The sequence below is a fragment of the Pinus tabuliformis genome, chromosome 9 (assembly GCF_031772625.1).
Source record: "Pinus tabuliformis cultivar Carrire ecotype Pingquan chromosome 9, CPIR1, whole genome shotgun sequence".
In the NCBI taxonomy this organism is placed as follows: Eukaryota; Viridiplantae; Streptophyta; class Pinopsida; order Pinales; family Pinaceae; genus Pinus; species Pinus tabuliformis.
The window spans coordinates 153,607,801-153,621,983 of record NC_142307.1 but is presented as its reverse complement, the minus strand read 5'-3'; the positions used below and the strand labels follow the sequence as shown (position 1 = coordinate 153,621,983).

Here is a 14,183-nt window from a genome sequence, read left to right as displayed (position 1 = left end):
GGACTCCTAGCTTCTTTGGAGATGAGCCTAAGCGCGTTGGGTCAACAAGTCATGCTATATATGGGAGCCTTTAAATGTAAAGAAGCTGGAAAAACTATAAAAGACTCCCTAACTTCTTTGAAGATCGGCCTTAGACGATTGGGTCAATATAACATACCATTTACAGGAGACTCCTCGGATCCGAAGATGTGTCCAAGCCTAGGTGATATCCCCTAACTGTAGTCGTTTTAGTCTAGCCAACAAAAGAGCAAATTATTTTCATGACATGAAGACAGTTAATCACTTGAAGATGGTTGTTTGGAGAACAACTTGAAGATAAATATAATCTTGTAAGGGTATTGTCACCATGCAAGAACTTTCCAATGATGAGATTAATTAACTGGAAGACAACTGCTCCCATGGTGACGGAGGTTTGAACTAGAATTTGTCAAAAACAATCAATAAAATCAATAATATTCAAAATTGTAAGAATGCAAGCAAGCTCTTATAGATAGTAACACTTAACAGAGTTCAGTAGAAATTGAACTACTTTTAGCTCCAATTCCCTTAGAGAAAGAAGAACCGAGAGACTCTAGAGTCTGGAAAGCATGATTGGGCCCCAAAGAAATAATTTATTTTCATGACCTGACAGCAGAAACATAATGAAGTCCCATCCGTTAACTAGGGAGGCCAAACACTATGTCAGCTAATAATGTTGCCTGGAGTAAAATGCTTGGCAATGAATCTCTACATATCCATCCAAAAAAAAAAATGTTTAAGCTCTCTGAAGGATATTGCATACTACACTGGCACATTCTGGAAAGAAAGTACAACTCCAAAACAGTTTGCAAAAGAGGGTTTTCGTTGAAAATATTCATTGCATTGGTCATTTTGAAATGAGTATAATTTATAAAAGTTCTAGGAAAGGTTCAATAAATCCCTTTGAACACTTTTAATGGTTGCAAGGTCAGCCAAAGGTTGGTCAAATCAAAATAAACATGGAAACAAATGACAACAATCCACATTTTTTTTTTTCCCTATTACTTAGATCCAGAATTTGACATTATCTAGTTTACTCTGATGATAAATGATGATCATCAGTGGTCTATACTTCTAGTTATTCTTTTTGAACATTCCAGAGCTTATAACAATATGTTTTTCTGTTGTGATAATAAAAATTAAAAATAAATAAATAAATACAATTTATACCGTTGTTTTTCTTTTGGCAACTCAATAATACTGCAAGCATTTAGTGGAAAGCAAATCTACCGACTGATACATTTTAATGTCACACATACTGGGCATAGCTTGCATTCTTGTTTTGGCAAGAATCTTGTAATGAACAACTATGGCAGACCACCTAGATAATGAAAAGGCCAGGCAACCTTAGTTAGAAGAAGTTGTTCTCAGAACAGAAATGATTTGAACAAAGTAACTGGTTCAAATTTTCATTTCCTCCTCTTGTTTGGCTTTCATGACTTGCCTTCATTAGTGACTTCCTTTGGTGAGGTGGTTTTAGAAGTTCTTTTGGTAGTAAATATTTAGGAGAGGTTTATTAAACATCTCTGACATAGCTGCAGCCTTAACAGATTGCTTATAGCCTATCCATTTCACCAACACGAGTTTCCAAAAATTTACAATCTATCACAATTCCTATAAGTAATTGCAAGACTAATATAAGGATACAGTAATAAACTACCTCTAGTTGCCTGTTGTTGGATAGATCTATAATGCGAGGATAGAATGCAAGAGTAAATCAGCTCAATGACCACTTATTTGCTTGATGATAATTACAATCCCAAGTTCACTCTGTTCACAACCGAATTCTAATCCATTCCAATGCCACTCATTAGCATACAATAGATGGACAAAGCTTCACACATGCAAGGGTCAGTTTCATCCGGGGCAAGAATACGAAGAACTACACAATGCCACACGCACTAGTTCAAACACCATTCACCAAGAATACTTGAGATGAAGCTGAAATCTTAAAAGGACACCAAAATCAATGAGAGGAAAGGAAAATAAACCAACGATTTAAAGAAAATGTTGAGCAAGAATGATTAATTCATTTAACCTTCCAGTGACCACACTCCCAAGCGAGAGATACCCCCCTCACAGAGGAGTGTACGACCTTGTACAGGGCCTCTCGAAATTTAAGAAAATCTTTGCACAAAGCAAGATTGACCAACAGACACAGTAGAAACACGCGTTTATCCTGGCCGTGTGTGTAAAGACAAAAATAAAGCAAGATTGACCAACAGACACAGTAGAAACACGCGTTTATCCTGGCCGTGTGTGTAAAGACGGAGGCCAGCATTCTGCAATTTTCAGTCATCACCCCATGACCAACTACTTTCCTATTATTATATTTGATAACGTGCTTCACATGATAGTTTTTATTACACACAGAAACTGTCAGCAGAGTGGAACAGCTCGTTGACAGTTTGCCGATCCCAGGAAGTTCCTTATTCCTAGATTGGACATATAGAATAAATTTCTTTGCGATATTCTCGGTTTAAAAATCTAATGAATAGAAGATTATAAAAAAAAATTTATTATCTTTTGAATTGAGGAATTTCGCTACTACAGCCCAGCCCGGCAAGCAGTATAACGATTCAGTTTGCGGATTTATTATAGATATTTCATTATTCACAAAATTTTATATAACATGGATTTTCCAAAAGAGTTTCCCTCGTGCCCTCCCATCGAGGGCAATTGCAGATATCGGGGATCCGGGGTGATAACATGGAGCCACCTCTCCATTTAAATCTGCCTTGCCTTCTAAGTTGGGAGTTGTTATTGAAAACAATTTCAAGAAATACCTGGAAAATATAGTTAGCGACTGAAGTGTGATAAACAACTCTGCAATACTTCACAATATTGTTCAGAACTGATCCATTGAACAGTATATTCACATGGGTATATGTCGTTCGGTTATTTTGTTTTAAAATTTAAATTATCGAACCAGGTAGAGCATTAATTTCGAGGTCTAGGCGTTCTGATTGCAGTCCTATTCAGTTGTCTATATTGAGTTTCCCCCAATTTTCCCTCTTTCCAGTCCATCTCTGCAAGACATATACTTAGTTTGTTTGATTATAGCCAGGGAGGGCAATACAGCCTCTGTTTGTTCTTAATGAAGTGGGCCACTAGCTTGCTTCATCCTAAAGACGTCATTTTCTAGTGTTCTCCAATACACAGCAAATTCTGATATAAAAATATTAAATTGCGTGTTTCAGTCCAACTGACCCACGGGGACATTTTTCCGTAAAATGTTTGAAACATATTGCTGTGGGGAGTTCATCTGGTTCCCACTTGAAGAACCTTACCCTGGTTATTGAACGAGAACCACGAGGAATTCCATATTTGCAGTGGCATCAGGTCATTCGATTCTTGCCGCGGAGGGTATAGACGAGATGGACAAGATTCTGAGCAAGGGAACAACAAGTATGCACGTTACAGCCTTGGATGGCCTAGTGAATGTGAACTCGTTGTTCACGGTTGCAGTATTCGTTGGGCTGTCATTGGCAACTCGTGGGCAGAGGAGCTTAGAGGAAAGTGGCGCCTGTGATGCAGGTGAAGACATTGTTAAGAACGTTTTGATATTTGAAGTGACATCATTCAGTGCATTTCTATTCTCCAGCTTGATTGCACAGGGCTTGAAATTAGCAATCATAATAAATAACAGCAAAGATCTTCATGACGCAGTCAAGGGTCACATCAACAACAAGCTGCTAAGGCTTGGAATGCTTGCCTCGGCATTAGGATCAGTAATGGGGTGCGTATTCTTGATGTTGTCTATGGTGAACGTGATACAGATCAGATTGGGCATTCTGTCCTGTGGGAGAAGCTCCACTGTGAGGGCAACCTTAACTTTGGTTGGTCTAGTTTCAACAGCCTTGGCTATCTATATCTCCACAGTCATTTATGCCTTCACTCATTAGTACTGTACTGTAATTTCTGTAATAAACCAGACATAAAAGAGATGTACTTTGCCGAACCTCTCCAAAAAAAAAAACTACGCCCGAAACACTCATTCCCAGTGGTCTACTTTATTTGTAATATGAGTTTGCTCCATTTAAACCAAGAAGAGCTTCATTGAAAACACATAATTGATCACAGGAACTTCTCAAAAACTACTATATTTGGGGCTGTTTATTGCAGTACATTCATAGGCTGCATCCGTTTGCATAAAAGGCTTTCAACTTTTCAGTTTTTCTGTTGAGCTCAGAAAAAAATTGAGTTGCATTTGGCTTTCAAGATCAGAGAAGATAAGCTACGACAACCGTCAGAAACTTTTATTTTCCTTGGATAAGGTGGGATCCATGGACGTAAAAGTGGATGTAAAGATTCACTGTCTGCAAATCTACCTGTCAAGAACCTGTATGGCTTTTAACTTTTCTTAACAATTATATTTCAATTGAGAAATATGTATATGATACATTTTCCCAAGGAAATAATGGTAGTTTTTGTCAGTCTTTTTAAAATTTATAGATCTATGAATGAATAGTGAATGTCCTACAAGCAATTGCATATTCCATCATTGGGATAAACAATTTCTGACTTTCTTCCAGATAAAGCAACTAGCATCTTTCTCTCATGTATCTGTCACACAAGTATTTGTTGAGACCATTTATTTCCCAGGCTCCACTTTCCAATTTTCCCATTAGAGTTTATCCCAGTAATCACATCAATCCCAATTCACAATCACTCCCAAAAGCCAATAGGTTTGAATCTCATACCACAATTTTTCAGCAGATGCAAAGTCTGCAGAGAAGAGAGAATATTGTATTGTGCAGCGTCAAAAGTAATTCGCTTACTATAAAAAAAAAAGTCTCATGAGAGAGAGACTAACCACCAAACTAGCCTAATTAATTAAGACAGAATTTATGTCATTTTATTATAGTTCATGTTGAAATGAACGAAGTTCATTTACTGAATACCAGATAGGACCAATAATTTATAAAAAAAAACAAAAAAAAAAAAGATGAATGAGATATGATACAGAATTTATTGATATAATGCCATGTAACAACAGTATATTTATATGCTTTGACTAGTATTATTAATATCTATACCTTCAAAGATGCATTGTCCCTTTGGTCATATCCAATATTATTATTAGTAGTATTATTAATATCTATGTTCATTACGTTGCCTATACCTTCAAAGATGCTTCGTCCGGAAAGCACTTTACAGAAAAGCTTGTCTTTGTTCTGGCATGTAATGCCTTGTCATGGTTATCTGTTCTTAAAACTGTGATGATTTTTCGATCGAGATTATATGAGTTGTGAAGCATTGAGTAGAACTGTTATTGTGAAAGGGTCAGACCACCCTAATTCAATTTTCTGCAGAACTGAGTGGTGACTTTTGTGGTCTGGGAAATGATAAGATTGCACACCTAAGCTTCTCTTGAATATAATAGGAATCATGCCCAGATTCACAAGCCCTTTTGCCCAGGTCAGGTTCATGATTTCCTGCCCCGTTTCAGCACTCAAATTTGTATCTTAGCAGGCCCAAAAATCTAGTAATGGACCCAGCTCCAATTTGATAACCTTGGGCATGACTTTTAGCAGTCCAAATGAATTTCGTATGCCTGTAAACTTCCAGCTGTGGGCCCACTTGCGATTTTCACTCACTCAGCTCGTGGGCACTCCCAGAACCTTGTAAACACTCTTTCAGTACCTCCTATCTCCTCTGCACACTACCCACACATGGAATAATAATTTCCTGAAACCCCCACGTGCATCCCCCTTCTTTGGCCCAAAAAGACTCACAATTTTTCTTGCTTGTGGCAGATGGATTCATGGGTCAACTTGGGGAATCAAGGTGGGTACTTGCCATACCCTTTGTTGACAGTTCCTTCTATCCAGCTACTTCTCATCCCTTCATAACTCTCAGTGGTTGGCTGCCCCACTACCCAGCTCTCCCTGTAAGGACCTGAATCCTATTATTAGAGCCTTTATTTCGTTATACACTAACATATATATTTTCCTGTTAATTTATAAATAATAAAAGGATCTTGCTGACCTTTTCACATAGCTTTAAACATTTAACATCTAATCATTTTATCATAAGCAACATAATTTAAGGTGAGCATTCCATTGATATCAACTTAACAAGAGTAGTCCATGGAAAAATACGTGTTCCGGCGGTTGATGACGATACCTTTGTCTGATAGCTCCAGCTGAACGCTCCTTCTGGCCGACCCAACCGGATTTACCTCCTAGCCAACTAGGAAATAAGTTCCTAGCCCACGAAACCTCCACAGGTTCCCTAGCCCTCCGTGCCCAAGTCCAACTAGATATAGTGTGTCCTCAAGAAGAATGTGCAAAACTAGATAATGATACTTTCCTCCTCTCAAACCCAAGAAACCTCCACAGGTTTCCAAGGTCTCCCAAAAATCATAACAAGGCCAAACAATCACAACCAACCCCCACAATCCTAAGCAAAACTCCAACTCCCCCTCTTCTTCCTTCCCCCTTCCCTTTTATACCCTCTTTCCTCAACCACCTCTCATTAATGTCATTAACTCTCACCCATCCTTGGTTGACTTCTCTTCTAAGCTAGAGTACATTTGGAATTGTGATATGAATATAAAATTGAGAATTTAATGGGAAAGGATCATGTCTTCACCCAAGTAAATCTGAAAAGTACATTTGGGAATGTGAAGTGTAATTACATGGGGAGGACCATGTCTCCTCCTTAGTAAATGTGAGGGTACATTGGGGAATGTGAAATGAATAAATATATATTGATGATAAGATGGAGAGGACTTTGTATTCTCCTTAGTAAATGTGAGGGTACATTGGGGAATGTGAAATGAATAAATATATATTGATGATAAGATGGAGAGGACTATGTCTTCTCCCAATTAAATGTGAGGGTACATTGGGGAATGTGAAATGTGCTTACATGGAGAGGGCCATGTCTTCTCCTTAGTAAAATGTGAGGGTACATTGGGGTATGTGAATGAATAAATATATTTTGAATTAATGGAAGGAGACCATATCCTACACAATATTCAAATTGAGAAGGTAAGTGGGGAATTTGAATAATGGAAATCATAAATTTATATTAGACCAATATTTCTCAATATTTTCAGATAATGTAAATATTTAACAAGATGTGTAGGATAAAATTTAAGTGGGGCATTACATAAAGCCAGTTATGATGTGTTTATTGTGTTTTCCTAGTGATCTAGGACGGTTTTGTTGGAAATAATACTGAGAGGGGGGGGTGAATCAGTATTATCAGATCAATCAAACTTTTCAATGCTCAGAAACATATACGCTACTTCAGTTAAGTGAACCAGCGTGTACACGCTACTGTGACTAAGTAAAACAGCGTATAAGAAGAAAACTCACAATTTAGTTAGCTTATTCTTCAGTTAAGTGCATGAGGACATTATTCACCACATTAACAGTAAACATGTGCAGTATAACAGAACAGATCAAAAGCCACACACATGAACACCAAGATATAAGGTGGAAACCCAATGTGGGTGAAAACCACCTGCTGCAAGTTGTCTCTATCTTTCTTTAATATGAAACTTCAGTTTACAATCTTTTGTACTGGTGCAGCCTTATACCAGTACGCAGGCTACAACCTGCAGAAGGCTACAACCTTCTCTCGTTCTCCAAACTTCCTTGGAAGGGAGCTCCAACCCCCTTTGCTCTTGTACTAGCCAAGATACTAGTACGTAGTTGCTGACCTACAAGCTTCTTTCTTTCAGGTATCACTTTTCATACATTTTCAGACTTGGATATTCCTGAAGCACAACATTACAATCTGAAGACCACAATTCATTCAATTTCCACAACAGATCATTGAAGCATAAAACAACCAAACTTTGAATCACTGAACCACTGAACCCTGTCAATCACCAGTTACCAGAACACAGAGCAGACTACAGAACTCTGCAATAACAGTCAGACCCCACTGTAAACCCAAAATCAAGCTTCTAAAGATATACGCTACTTCAATGAGCAAAACCCGCGTATACACGCGCTTTTACCGAAGCCAACCTGCGTACAGATCTAAAAATAAACTTTCTCAATTTGCAGCTGTACCAGACATTAGTTAGACCCAGAACATAACATTGCGACAATATGCAGATCTAGAAATACGCATAATCAACCATATCATGATAGTGCATTTCAAACCATTAGATCCTGATCTATCCTTAGATCTAGTCTTCCATCAACCGATGTGATCTCTCCTTGGCTTAGATCAAGCAACCCAGAACCTGCATATCAGATCTCTTTCTCTCTTAGATATTCAAGCCTTGTCCAAAGATATTTTTGCCTAATGATCTTCTTCTCCTTATATAGCCTTAGGCCTTGCTCAATACCAAGAGCCAAAACCATAGTAACACAATACCATCAACTTCAAAACTAGGGATCGACACGCCCGTCGAGACACAATGGTCCGAAATCATAGGCACAACTTCCAAGGACTAACCACCATGGACCAAAAGGTACTTTTCCACATACACGCGCTTTTTCTGAATCCAACTAGCGTGTACACGCGACTTGGGCTTAACGAACCTGCGTATATGAACTTCCTTGGCATGCTGTACTAAGATCTGTCTTCTGATTAAGTTGCCATCACCTGTACCAACCTCTGAGCACCTGTACCAACCTCTGAGTGAGTTGCCATCAAGGACAACACTTGAATCATAATGCCAACAGGTTTACAATAAAGCCTGGTTTTTGTTGATGAGGGTGAGGTGGTTTAGCCTTGGTATGCCCCAATTGAGTTCTTTTGGTTTGAGCCACACACTTATGCTTGGAATATGGCATGCAGGTGAATGGATGAAGAGATATTTGGCTCATCTGTTTTATGGTCAGGTGGACCATGGTAGTCCCATCTCTAGTTGGTTGATTGCATTGATTAGTGATAAAATAATTCCTTTCATTTCTTTGTGAAAATGTACTCACGTAGATATGGTTTTTGATGGCTTATATGTTTATTATATTTATGTTCCTATTATGTTGGTTATATTTACATTTTCTTACAGCAGCCAGGTATGGCTCTCAACATGTTTTTACTTGTAATTAAATGGATATGGTATCTATGACCTAATGAATCATAAATTGGAAGAATGGAATGAGGGAACAATGGTTCATAATGCTTCTCATATAAGTATGAGATCCCTACACTTAATTCTATTGTTTATACTTGTAGGCTACATGTTGACAATATGTTTGATGAAATTCCTTTCATGGCTAGCAAGGTTATGGTTAAGGTCTTGATCAACTTGTTGCTTTTAGATCATTATTTCCCTATACTTTACTTGATTTTAAGCTTTCATTCCATTCTAGGCACTAGCATGGGCTCTGGGCCTAAAAACACAGCTTAAATCTCAGGGTTGCTGGCACAGAACTGGTAACTTTAGTCCACAATCACTAGTAGGTAGACCTATGAGAGTGACTTTAGGTCTCTATTCGCTTCCTTTCCCATAGCATGAGATGGACTATGGCCTAAGAGGTCTAGAACAGTAGTGGGACCCTGGGATAGGCTGTCTGAGTGGCTAACTTGTCTTCTGAAGGTTTTGTTGATGATGTTGGATGACATTGTGTGATGTTCCATGGATTCGACTTCCTTAAGGTCACCTAGGAAACCAAATCTAATCATAGTAGACTCTCGTCTCATGTTTACCTCAGTTGGCATGGTTACTTGAGTGGATGTGGGAGGAGGTTGTTAAAGTAACTCTTGGAATATTTCAAGGTAATTCTACTTCAACACAATTATGCTTTTCAGAATAAGTGTAGTGAAACCCCTACAAGGATATATTTGAATGATCCTCCACCAAAAGAATGACAATGAAATGTAGAAAAAACATCTTTAGTATTGTCATGCAATGTCAATATTATTGTATTTTATAGGTATTTTGAAGCGTCTATACCTCCAAATACCCTCTTCCTCTTGGGATAGAATGTATGCACATATATAAGGAAAATGAAGAAATACTCAAGGTAACATGTATAGTTGGTATCTTTATAATGGTAATGTACTCTTGTGATGTATCAACCACAAGCCAAGAACGGAATTTTTATCAATAAGAAATTATCATCAAGGTTAAAAAACATTTGATGAGAAATCAAACATTGCAGGAGTTAACTTTGTGTGCTCTCTCCTTCAAAAATATGTTTCTAACATAATTGCTCCATATGTAAGTTATGGAAACATTGATGAATCAATGACAAGTTGTGATTTGAAAAAAAAATCCCTTAGATAAGATGATGAATTAGGAGATGAGATAAACAAGGAAAGCAATGCATTTTCAAGGAGGTGTGGCATTGCTCATTTTTAGTTGGTCAAAAATAATGTAATGGACTCTAACCAGACAACTATTATTGCCAAAAAAGAGTCATCTGGAGATTTTCTACTCCATCTTCCTCACATTACATCTCTTCCTTAGTTTTTTTTTTTAATTCACGCTTTAGGTGAGATGGATATGAGGAATGATCCAACTAGCACAGTTGGAGGAAATTAATTGAGATGGAAATTATTTTGGGGGAGTTTGAAGATTACTAACTTTATCCTATTAATGGAATGAGAATTTTTCTTGCTTCTTAGATCAAAAGATTTTCTAGGTGATTTAAATGATAAAGTTGAAAAAGATTCAATTCAATCATGACTCATCTATCATGAAACCACCATCGGGACCTCCAATTTCCCTGGTCAATTTAAAATGATCCAAGCTAAATTTAGAATTGGGAACAAATGTTTCAGTTCCATACTAGATGATATGAGAGAAATTAAAGGTCACAACACACAAGCACATTGATTTACTTTGTAAGAAGCAAACCTTTGAAAGTTGAACTTTGCTAATCAGGTAAGATGACAAGTTGGATGTAGCACTTAGGTAGTTTATACCTACCAAGCCATGGTGATAGCATGTGTAAAATTTCCTACCACCTTAAATGAGACACTTGAATTACTTTATAATAGGCTACCTAATTCAAATTTCCTTAGGAAGCACAAATTTAGTGTACAATTTTACTTGTAGATTCAAACTCCTCATCTAATATGATAAAACAAAAGTCTTGAATCTACTCTACTCATCAATGGAAACAAAAATTGATCGATGAAAAAAATAAGCAGAAAAGGAAGAATTTCATTCGCACATAACACAATAATTTTCTCGGAAAACAACTGCTCAAAACCTTGACTAATATTGAAATATTTTATTTATTTATGATTCACATTCTCCACATTAAAATGTTAATATTGTCATGCCTTTTCATGAAGTAGAAAACATATACTCTCTATGTATGTATATAAATTAATTAAATTGTTACATGTTTATCTCCATTTATATAAGTATGTACACATTGAATTATTTATGTTTTTATTGTTATTAAATTCATTAAAATATTACATATCAAAAGGCATATTAAACATTGGAAGGTATTACAAATCTCCTTCCTAACTTGATTTAGAAAGAAGCTATTAATAAAATAAAGAAACACACACTCTTTCTCATATAATATTTTCCTAAACATAATATTATTTTTACATGCATATGTCAATCTTCATATTATGTCCGTAATAAGTAGTGAAGGAATTTCATATCTCGGTGACACTAAAAAGTAAATTGCTTTTTTTATTTTCAATTAATTTATAAAGTTGATGTAAATTAAGGTGAAAAATGAAGTATTTAATATGTCTCACATCAACTTTTTTGTTATTACTATTTTTTTATTTGTTAATGCAAATATTAATTTATTTTTTTTCAAGGTAACATTACATGACATCTCCCCATATTGGGTTGTAGAGTGCCTCTTGGCCCAATAATTTATTACAGAGGCACTCTCCTGTGTAGCATGGTATAAATGTTGTAATGTCTTGTTTAAATTTTTGACTAAGTAAAAATAAAATAAAACACAAAACTAATAATAATTAAAAGAGAAGACCCATCTTAACTCCATATCTACCACGTGGGATCAAGCCATTTTTCCACTTTAAAAGATGTTTGCATCTCAAGAGACTTTATCCTTATCGGTGCTTGGTAGATATGGAGTTAAGATGGATCTAAGATAAACCGGTCTAAAATAAATTAAGCTCTCCAACCAAGTATGAAAGAGATGTTGTAAGGTTATGTTATGTAAACATTTTGACTCGGTCAAATTATATAACAATAAAAGAAAATAAAATACATCTTATCTTCTAAGGTGCAAATCTTTATCTTGTCTTGTTGTGTTATATAAACATTTTACTCGGTCAAATAAAATAATACAATTAATAATTATATTATGAATATAAATAAAAATAACCCTACCTTGACATTTTTACTTGGTCAAAAATAAAATAAAATAAATAAAAATAACTCTACGTTAAAACAAAAATAACTTTAAACTAAAATAATAAGATAAACGTGACTTGGTTAAGTTATAGGATGTTTTTGAGCTCCATGTTTATGAGAACCCATGATATTGACCCATGGTATTCATGTTGAATATAGTTTATTTAAAGGAGGAAATTAAACTAGCATGGATCCATTTAACTCCATATATAGTCTAGGATGATTGAAATAGTAATAATTAATAATAATAATTAATAATTTTATTTTTTATTTTTATATAGTTTGACCCAATCAAAATGTTTACATAACATAACCTTATAGCATCTATTTCATTGTGGACTACATATATTATTTTGTTATATGCGACAAGCATAGATCCATATTAATTCCAAATCTACATCTGTATATGGGAGGCTTCCTATAGTCCCCCATTATGATCTAGGCATATGGAATCTTGATGGACTCACATGGCAATGGAATCTGGTGAAGGTCATCACAGTTGAATTTATGCAAACAATGGTTGAATCCTCGTAGGCTACTGATTTTCTTGTAGTAGGAGATGATTCAAACAAAATTTAGCTAATGTTGAGGGGTAGTAAGTATATGTTGCAATACAAAATAAGAAGTGGGATCCTGCAACTTCCACCCGGTTGTCCAAGAGGAGGATACATGGATGCCAACATTAATTAGAGGGTTATGTTGAATATCTTGGATTTTATGTAGTAGTTTGATCAATCCTTGTTGGGCTTATTTACATTTATAAAGGAGATTGATTCGTGGAATCCTTCTACATTTTATAAATGATGTTTTTAGCTGATGGGGATTGACTTTATATTTTTATAACTTTTATTGTTCATCGTGCTTTATGGTATTGGATTGGGCAAAAAAAAAAGTATTTCTCCTTATAATACTATCTAAAACTTCTGTATATTATTTATGTTTATAATCTTAAACTTTTATAGTGGTTTACATTGAATTTTTAGTATAAATAGTTTTTCTTTATTTGAATTGGGTTATAAGTAGTTTTCGAATATTTGTACTATGAGGTCGTTTATAATTCAATATGGAGAAATATTGAGGTGTAATAAGTATGTCAACATTTTTTAAATTCTTAGAGTCTGGGCTATGTTATGGAGTAATTTAAGTACATTGTCTAAAACTTCTATATATTATTTAGCTTTATAATTTTAAACTTTTACTGTGGTTCACATTAAATTTTTGATATCGATGGTTTTTTTTTATTTGATTTGGATTATAAGTAGTTTTTTAATATTTCTCTATGAGGTCGTCTACAATTCGGTATGGGGAGATGTTGAGGTGTAATGTAATTATGTCAACATTTTTTAAATGCTCAAAGTGTGGGCTATGTTGAGAAGTAATGTAAGTATGTAAACATTATCTATTGTTGGCCTAATAACATAACAAAATTACTCAATAAGCCAAATATATAGTAGCCCAAATGATCTTATATATTTAAATGTGATGAGATTAATATGATTCATAGTTCCTTCATCTCCAAAATTAAGATGTCTAGTCTATAGAAGGCTTAGGTAAAGAGTCAATGAGCACCATATGTCGATATATGTGCTTCTACGTATCCTCTAATTGAGGGTTATTCTTCATCCATGATATGTGTGAGCCGCAAGGAAAAAATGTGAGGTTTTGGCATATATTTCGCTCCCTAATTGTTCTTCTAACATTTCTCTGTATAAGTTGGCCCTTTTGAGGGTTTTTGTGGTATTGTTGAAAATATATTGTTAATAAAAGTTTACAAAAAAATTTCATGCCTTTTCTAAGGGTTTATAGTGAAATTGTTGAAGCAAACAAGTGAATGGAAAAATTTAGTGACCATTTCATTTTAATTATGTTGTCTTTCTCATACCATATTGCT

At 35.4% G+C, this 14,183-nt stretch overlaps 1 protein-coding gene across 2 annotated transcripts; it reads left to right on the top strand.

Moving 5' to 3' along the window:
- The first annotated feature begins 2,685 nt into the window (after positions 1-2,685).
- Positions 2,686-4,277, top strand: LOC149147590 (uncharacterized). Of its 2 annotated transcripts, XM_089439745.1 has the most exons (3): positions 2,686-2,901; positions 3,219-3,555; positions 3,688-4,277. In XM_089439745.1, exons 2-3 carry the CDS (start codon positions 3,396-3,398, stop codon positions 3,921-3,923), a joined length of 396 nt encoding a protein of 131 aa, XP_089295871.1. In that variant the 5' UTR covers positions 2,686-2,901; positions 3,219-3,395; the 3' UTR covers positions 3,924-4,277. The 2 variants fall into 2 exon arrangements, with proteins under 2 accessions (XP_089295871.1, XP_089295870.1); XM_089439744.1 differs by having other exon boundaries at positions 2,688-2,901; positions 3,219-4,277.
- The last annotated feature ends 9,906 nt before the right edge of the window (positions 4,278-14,183 follow it).

Bases quoted from the DNA above. Each gene is read 5' to 3' on its own strand.
- LOC149147590 (XM_089439744.1), top strand. From the start codon at position 3,396: ATGGACAAGATTCTGAGCAAGGGAACAACAAGTATGCACGTTACAGCC.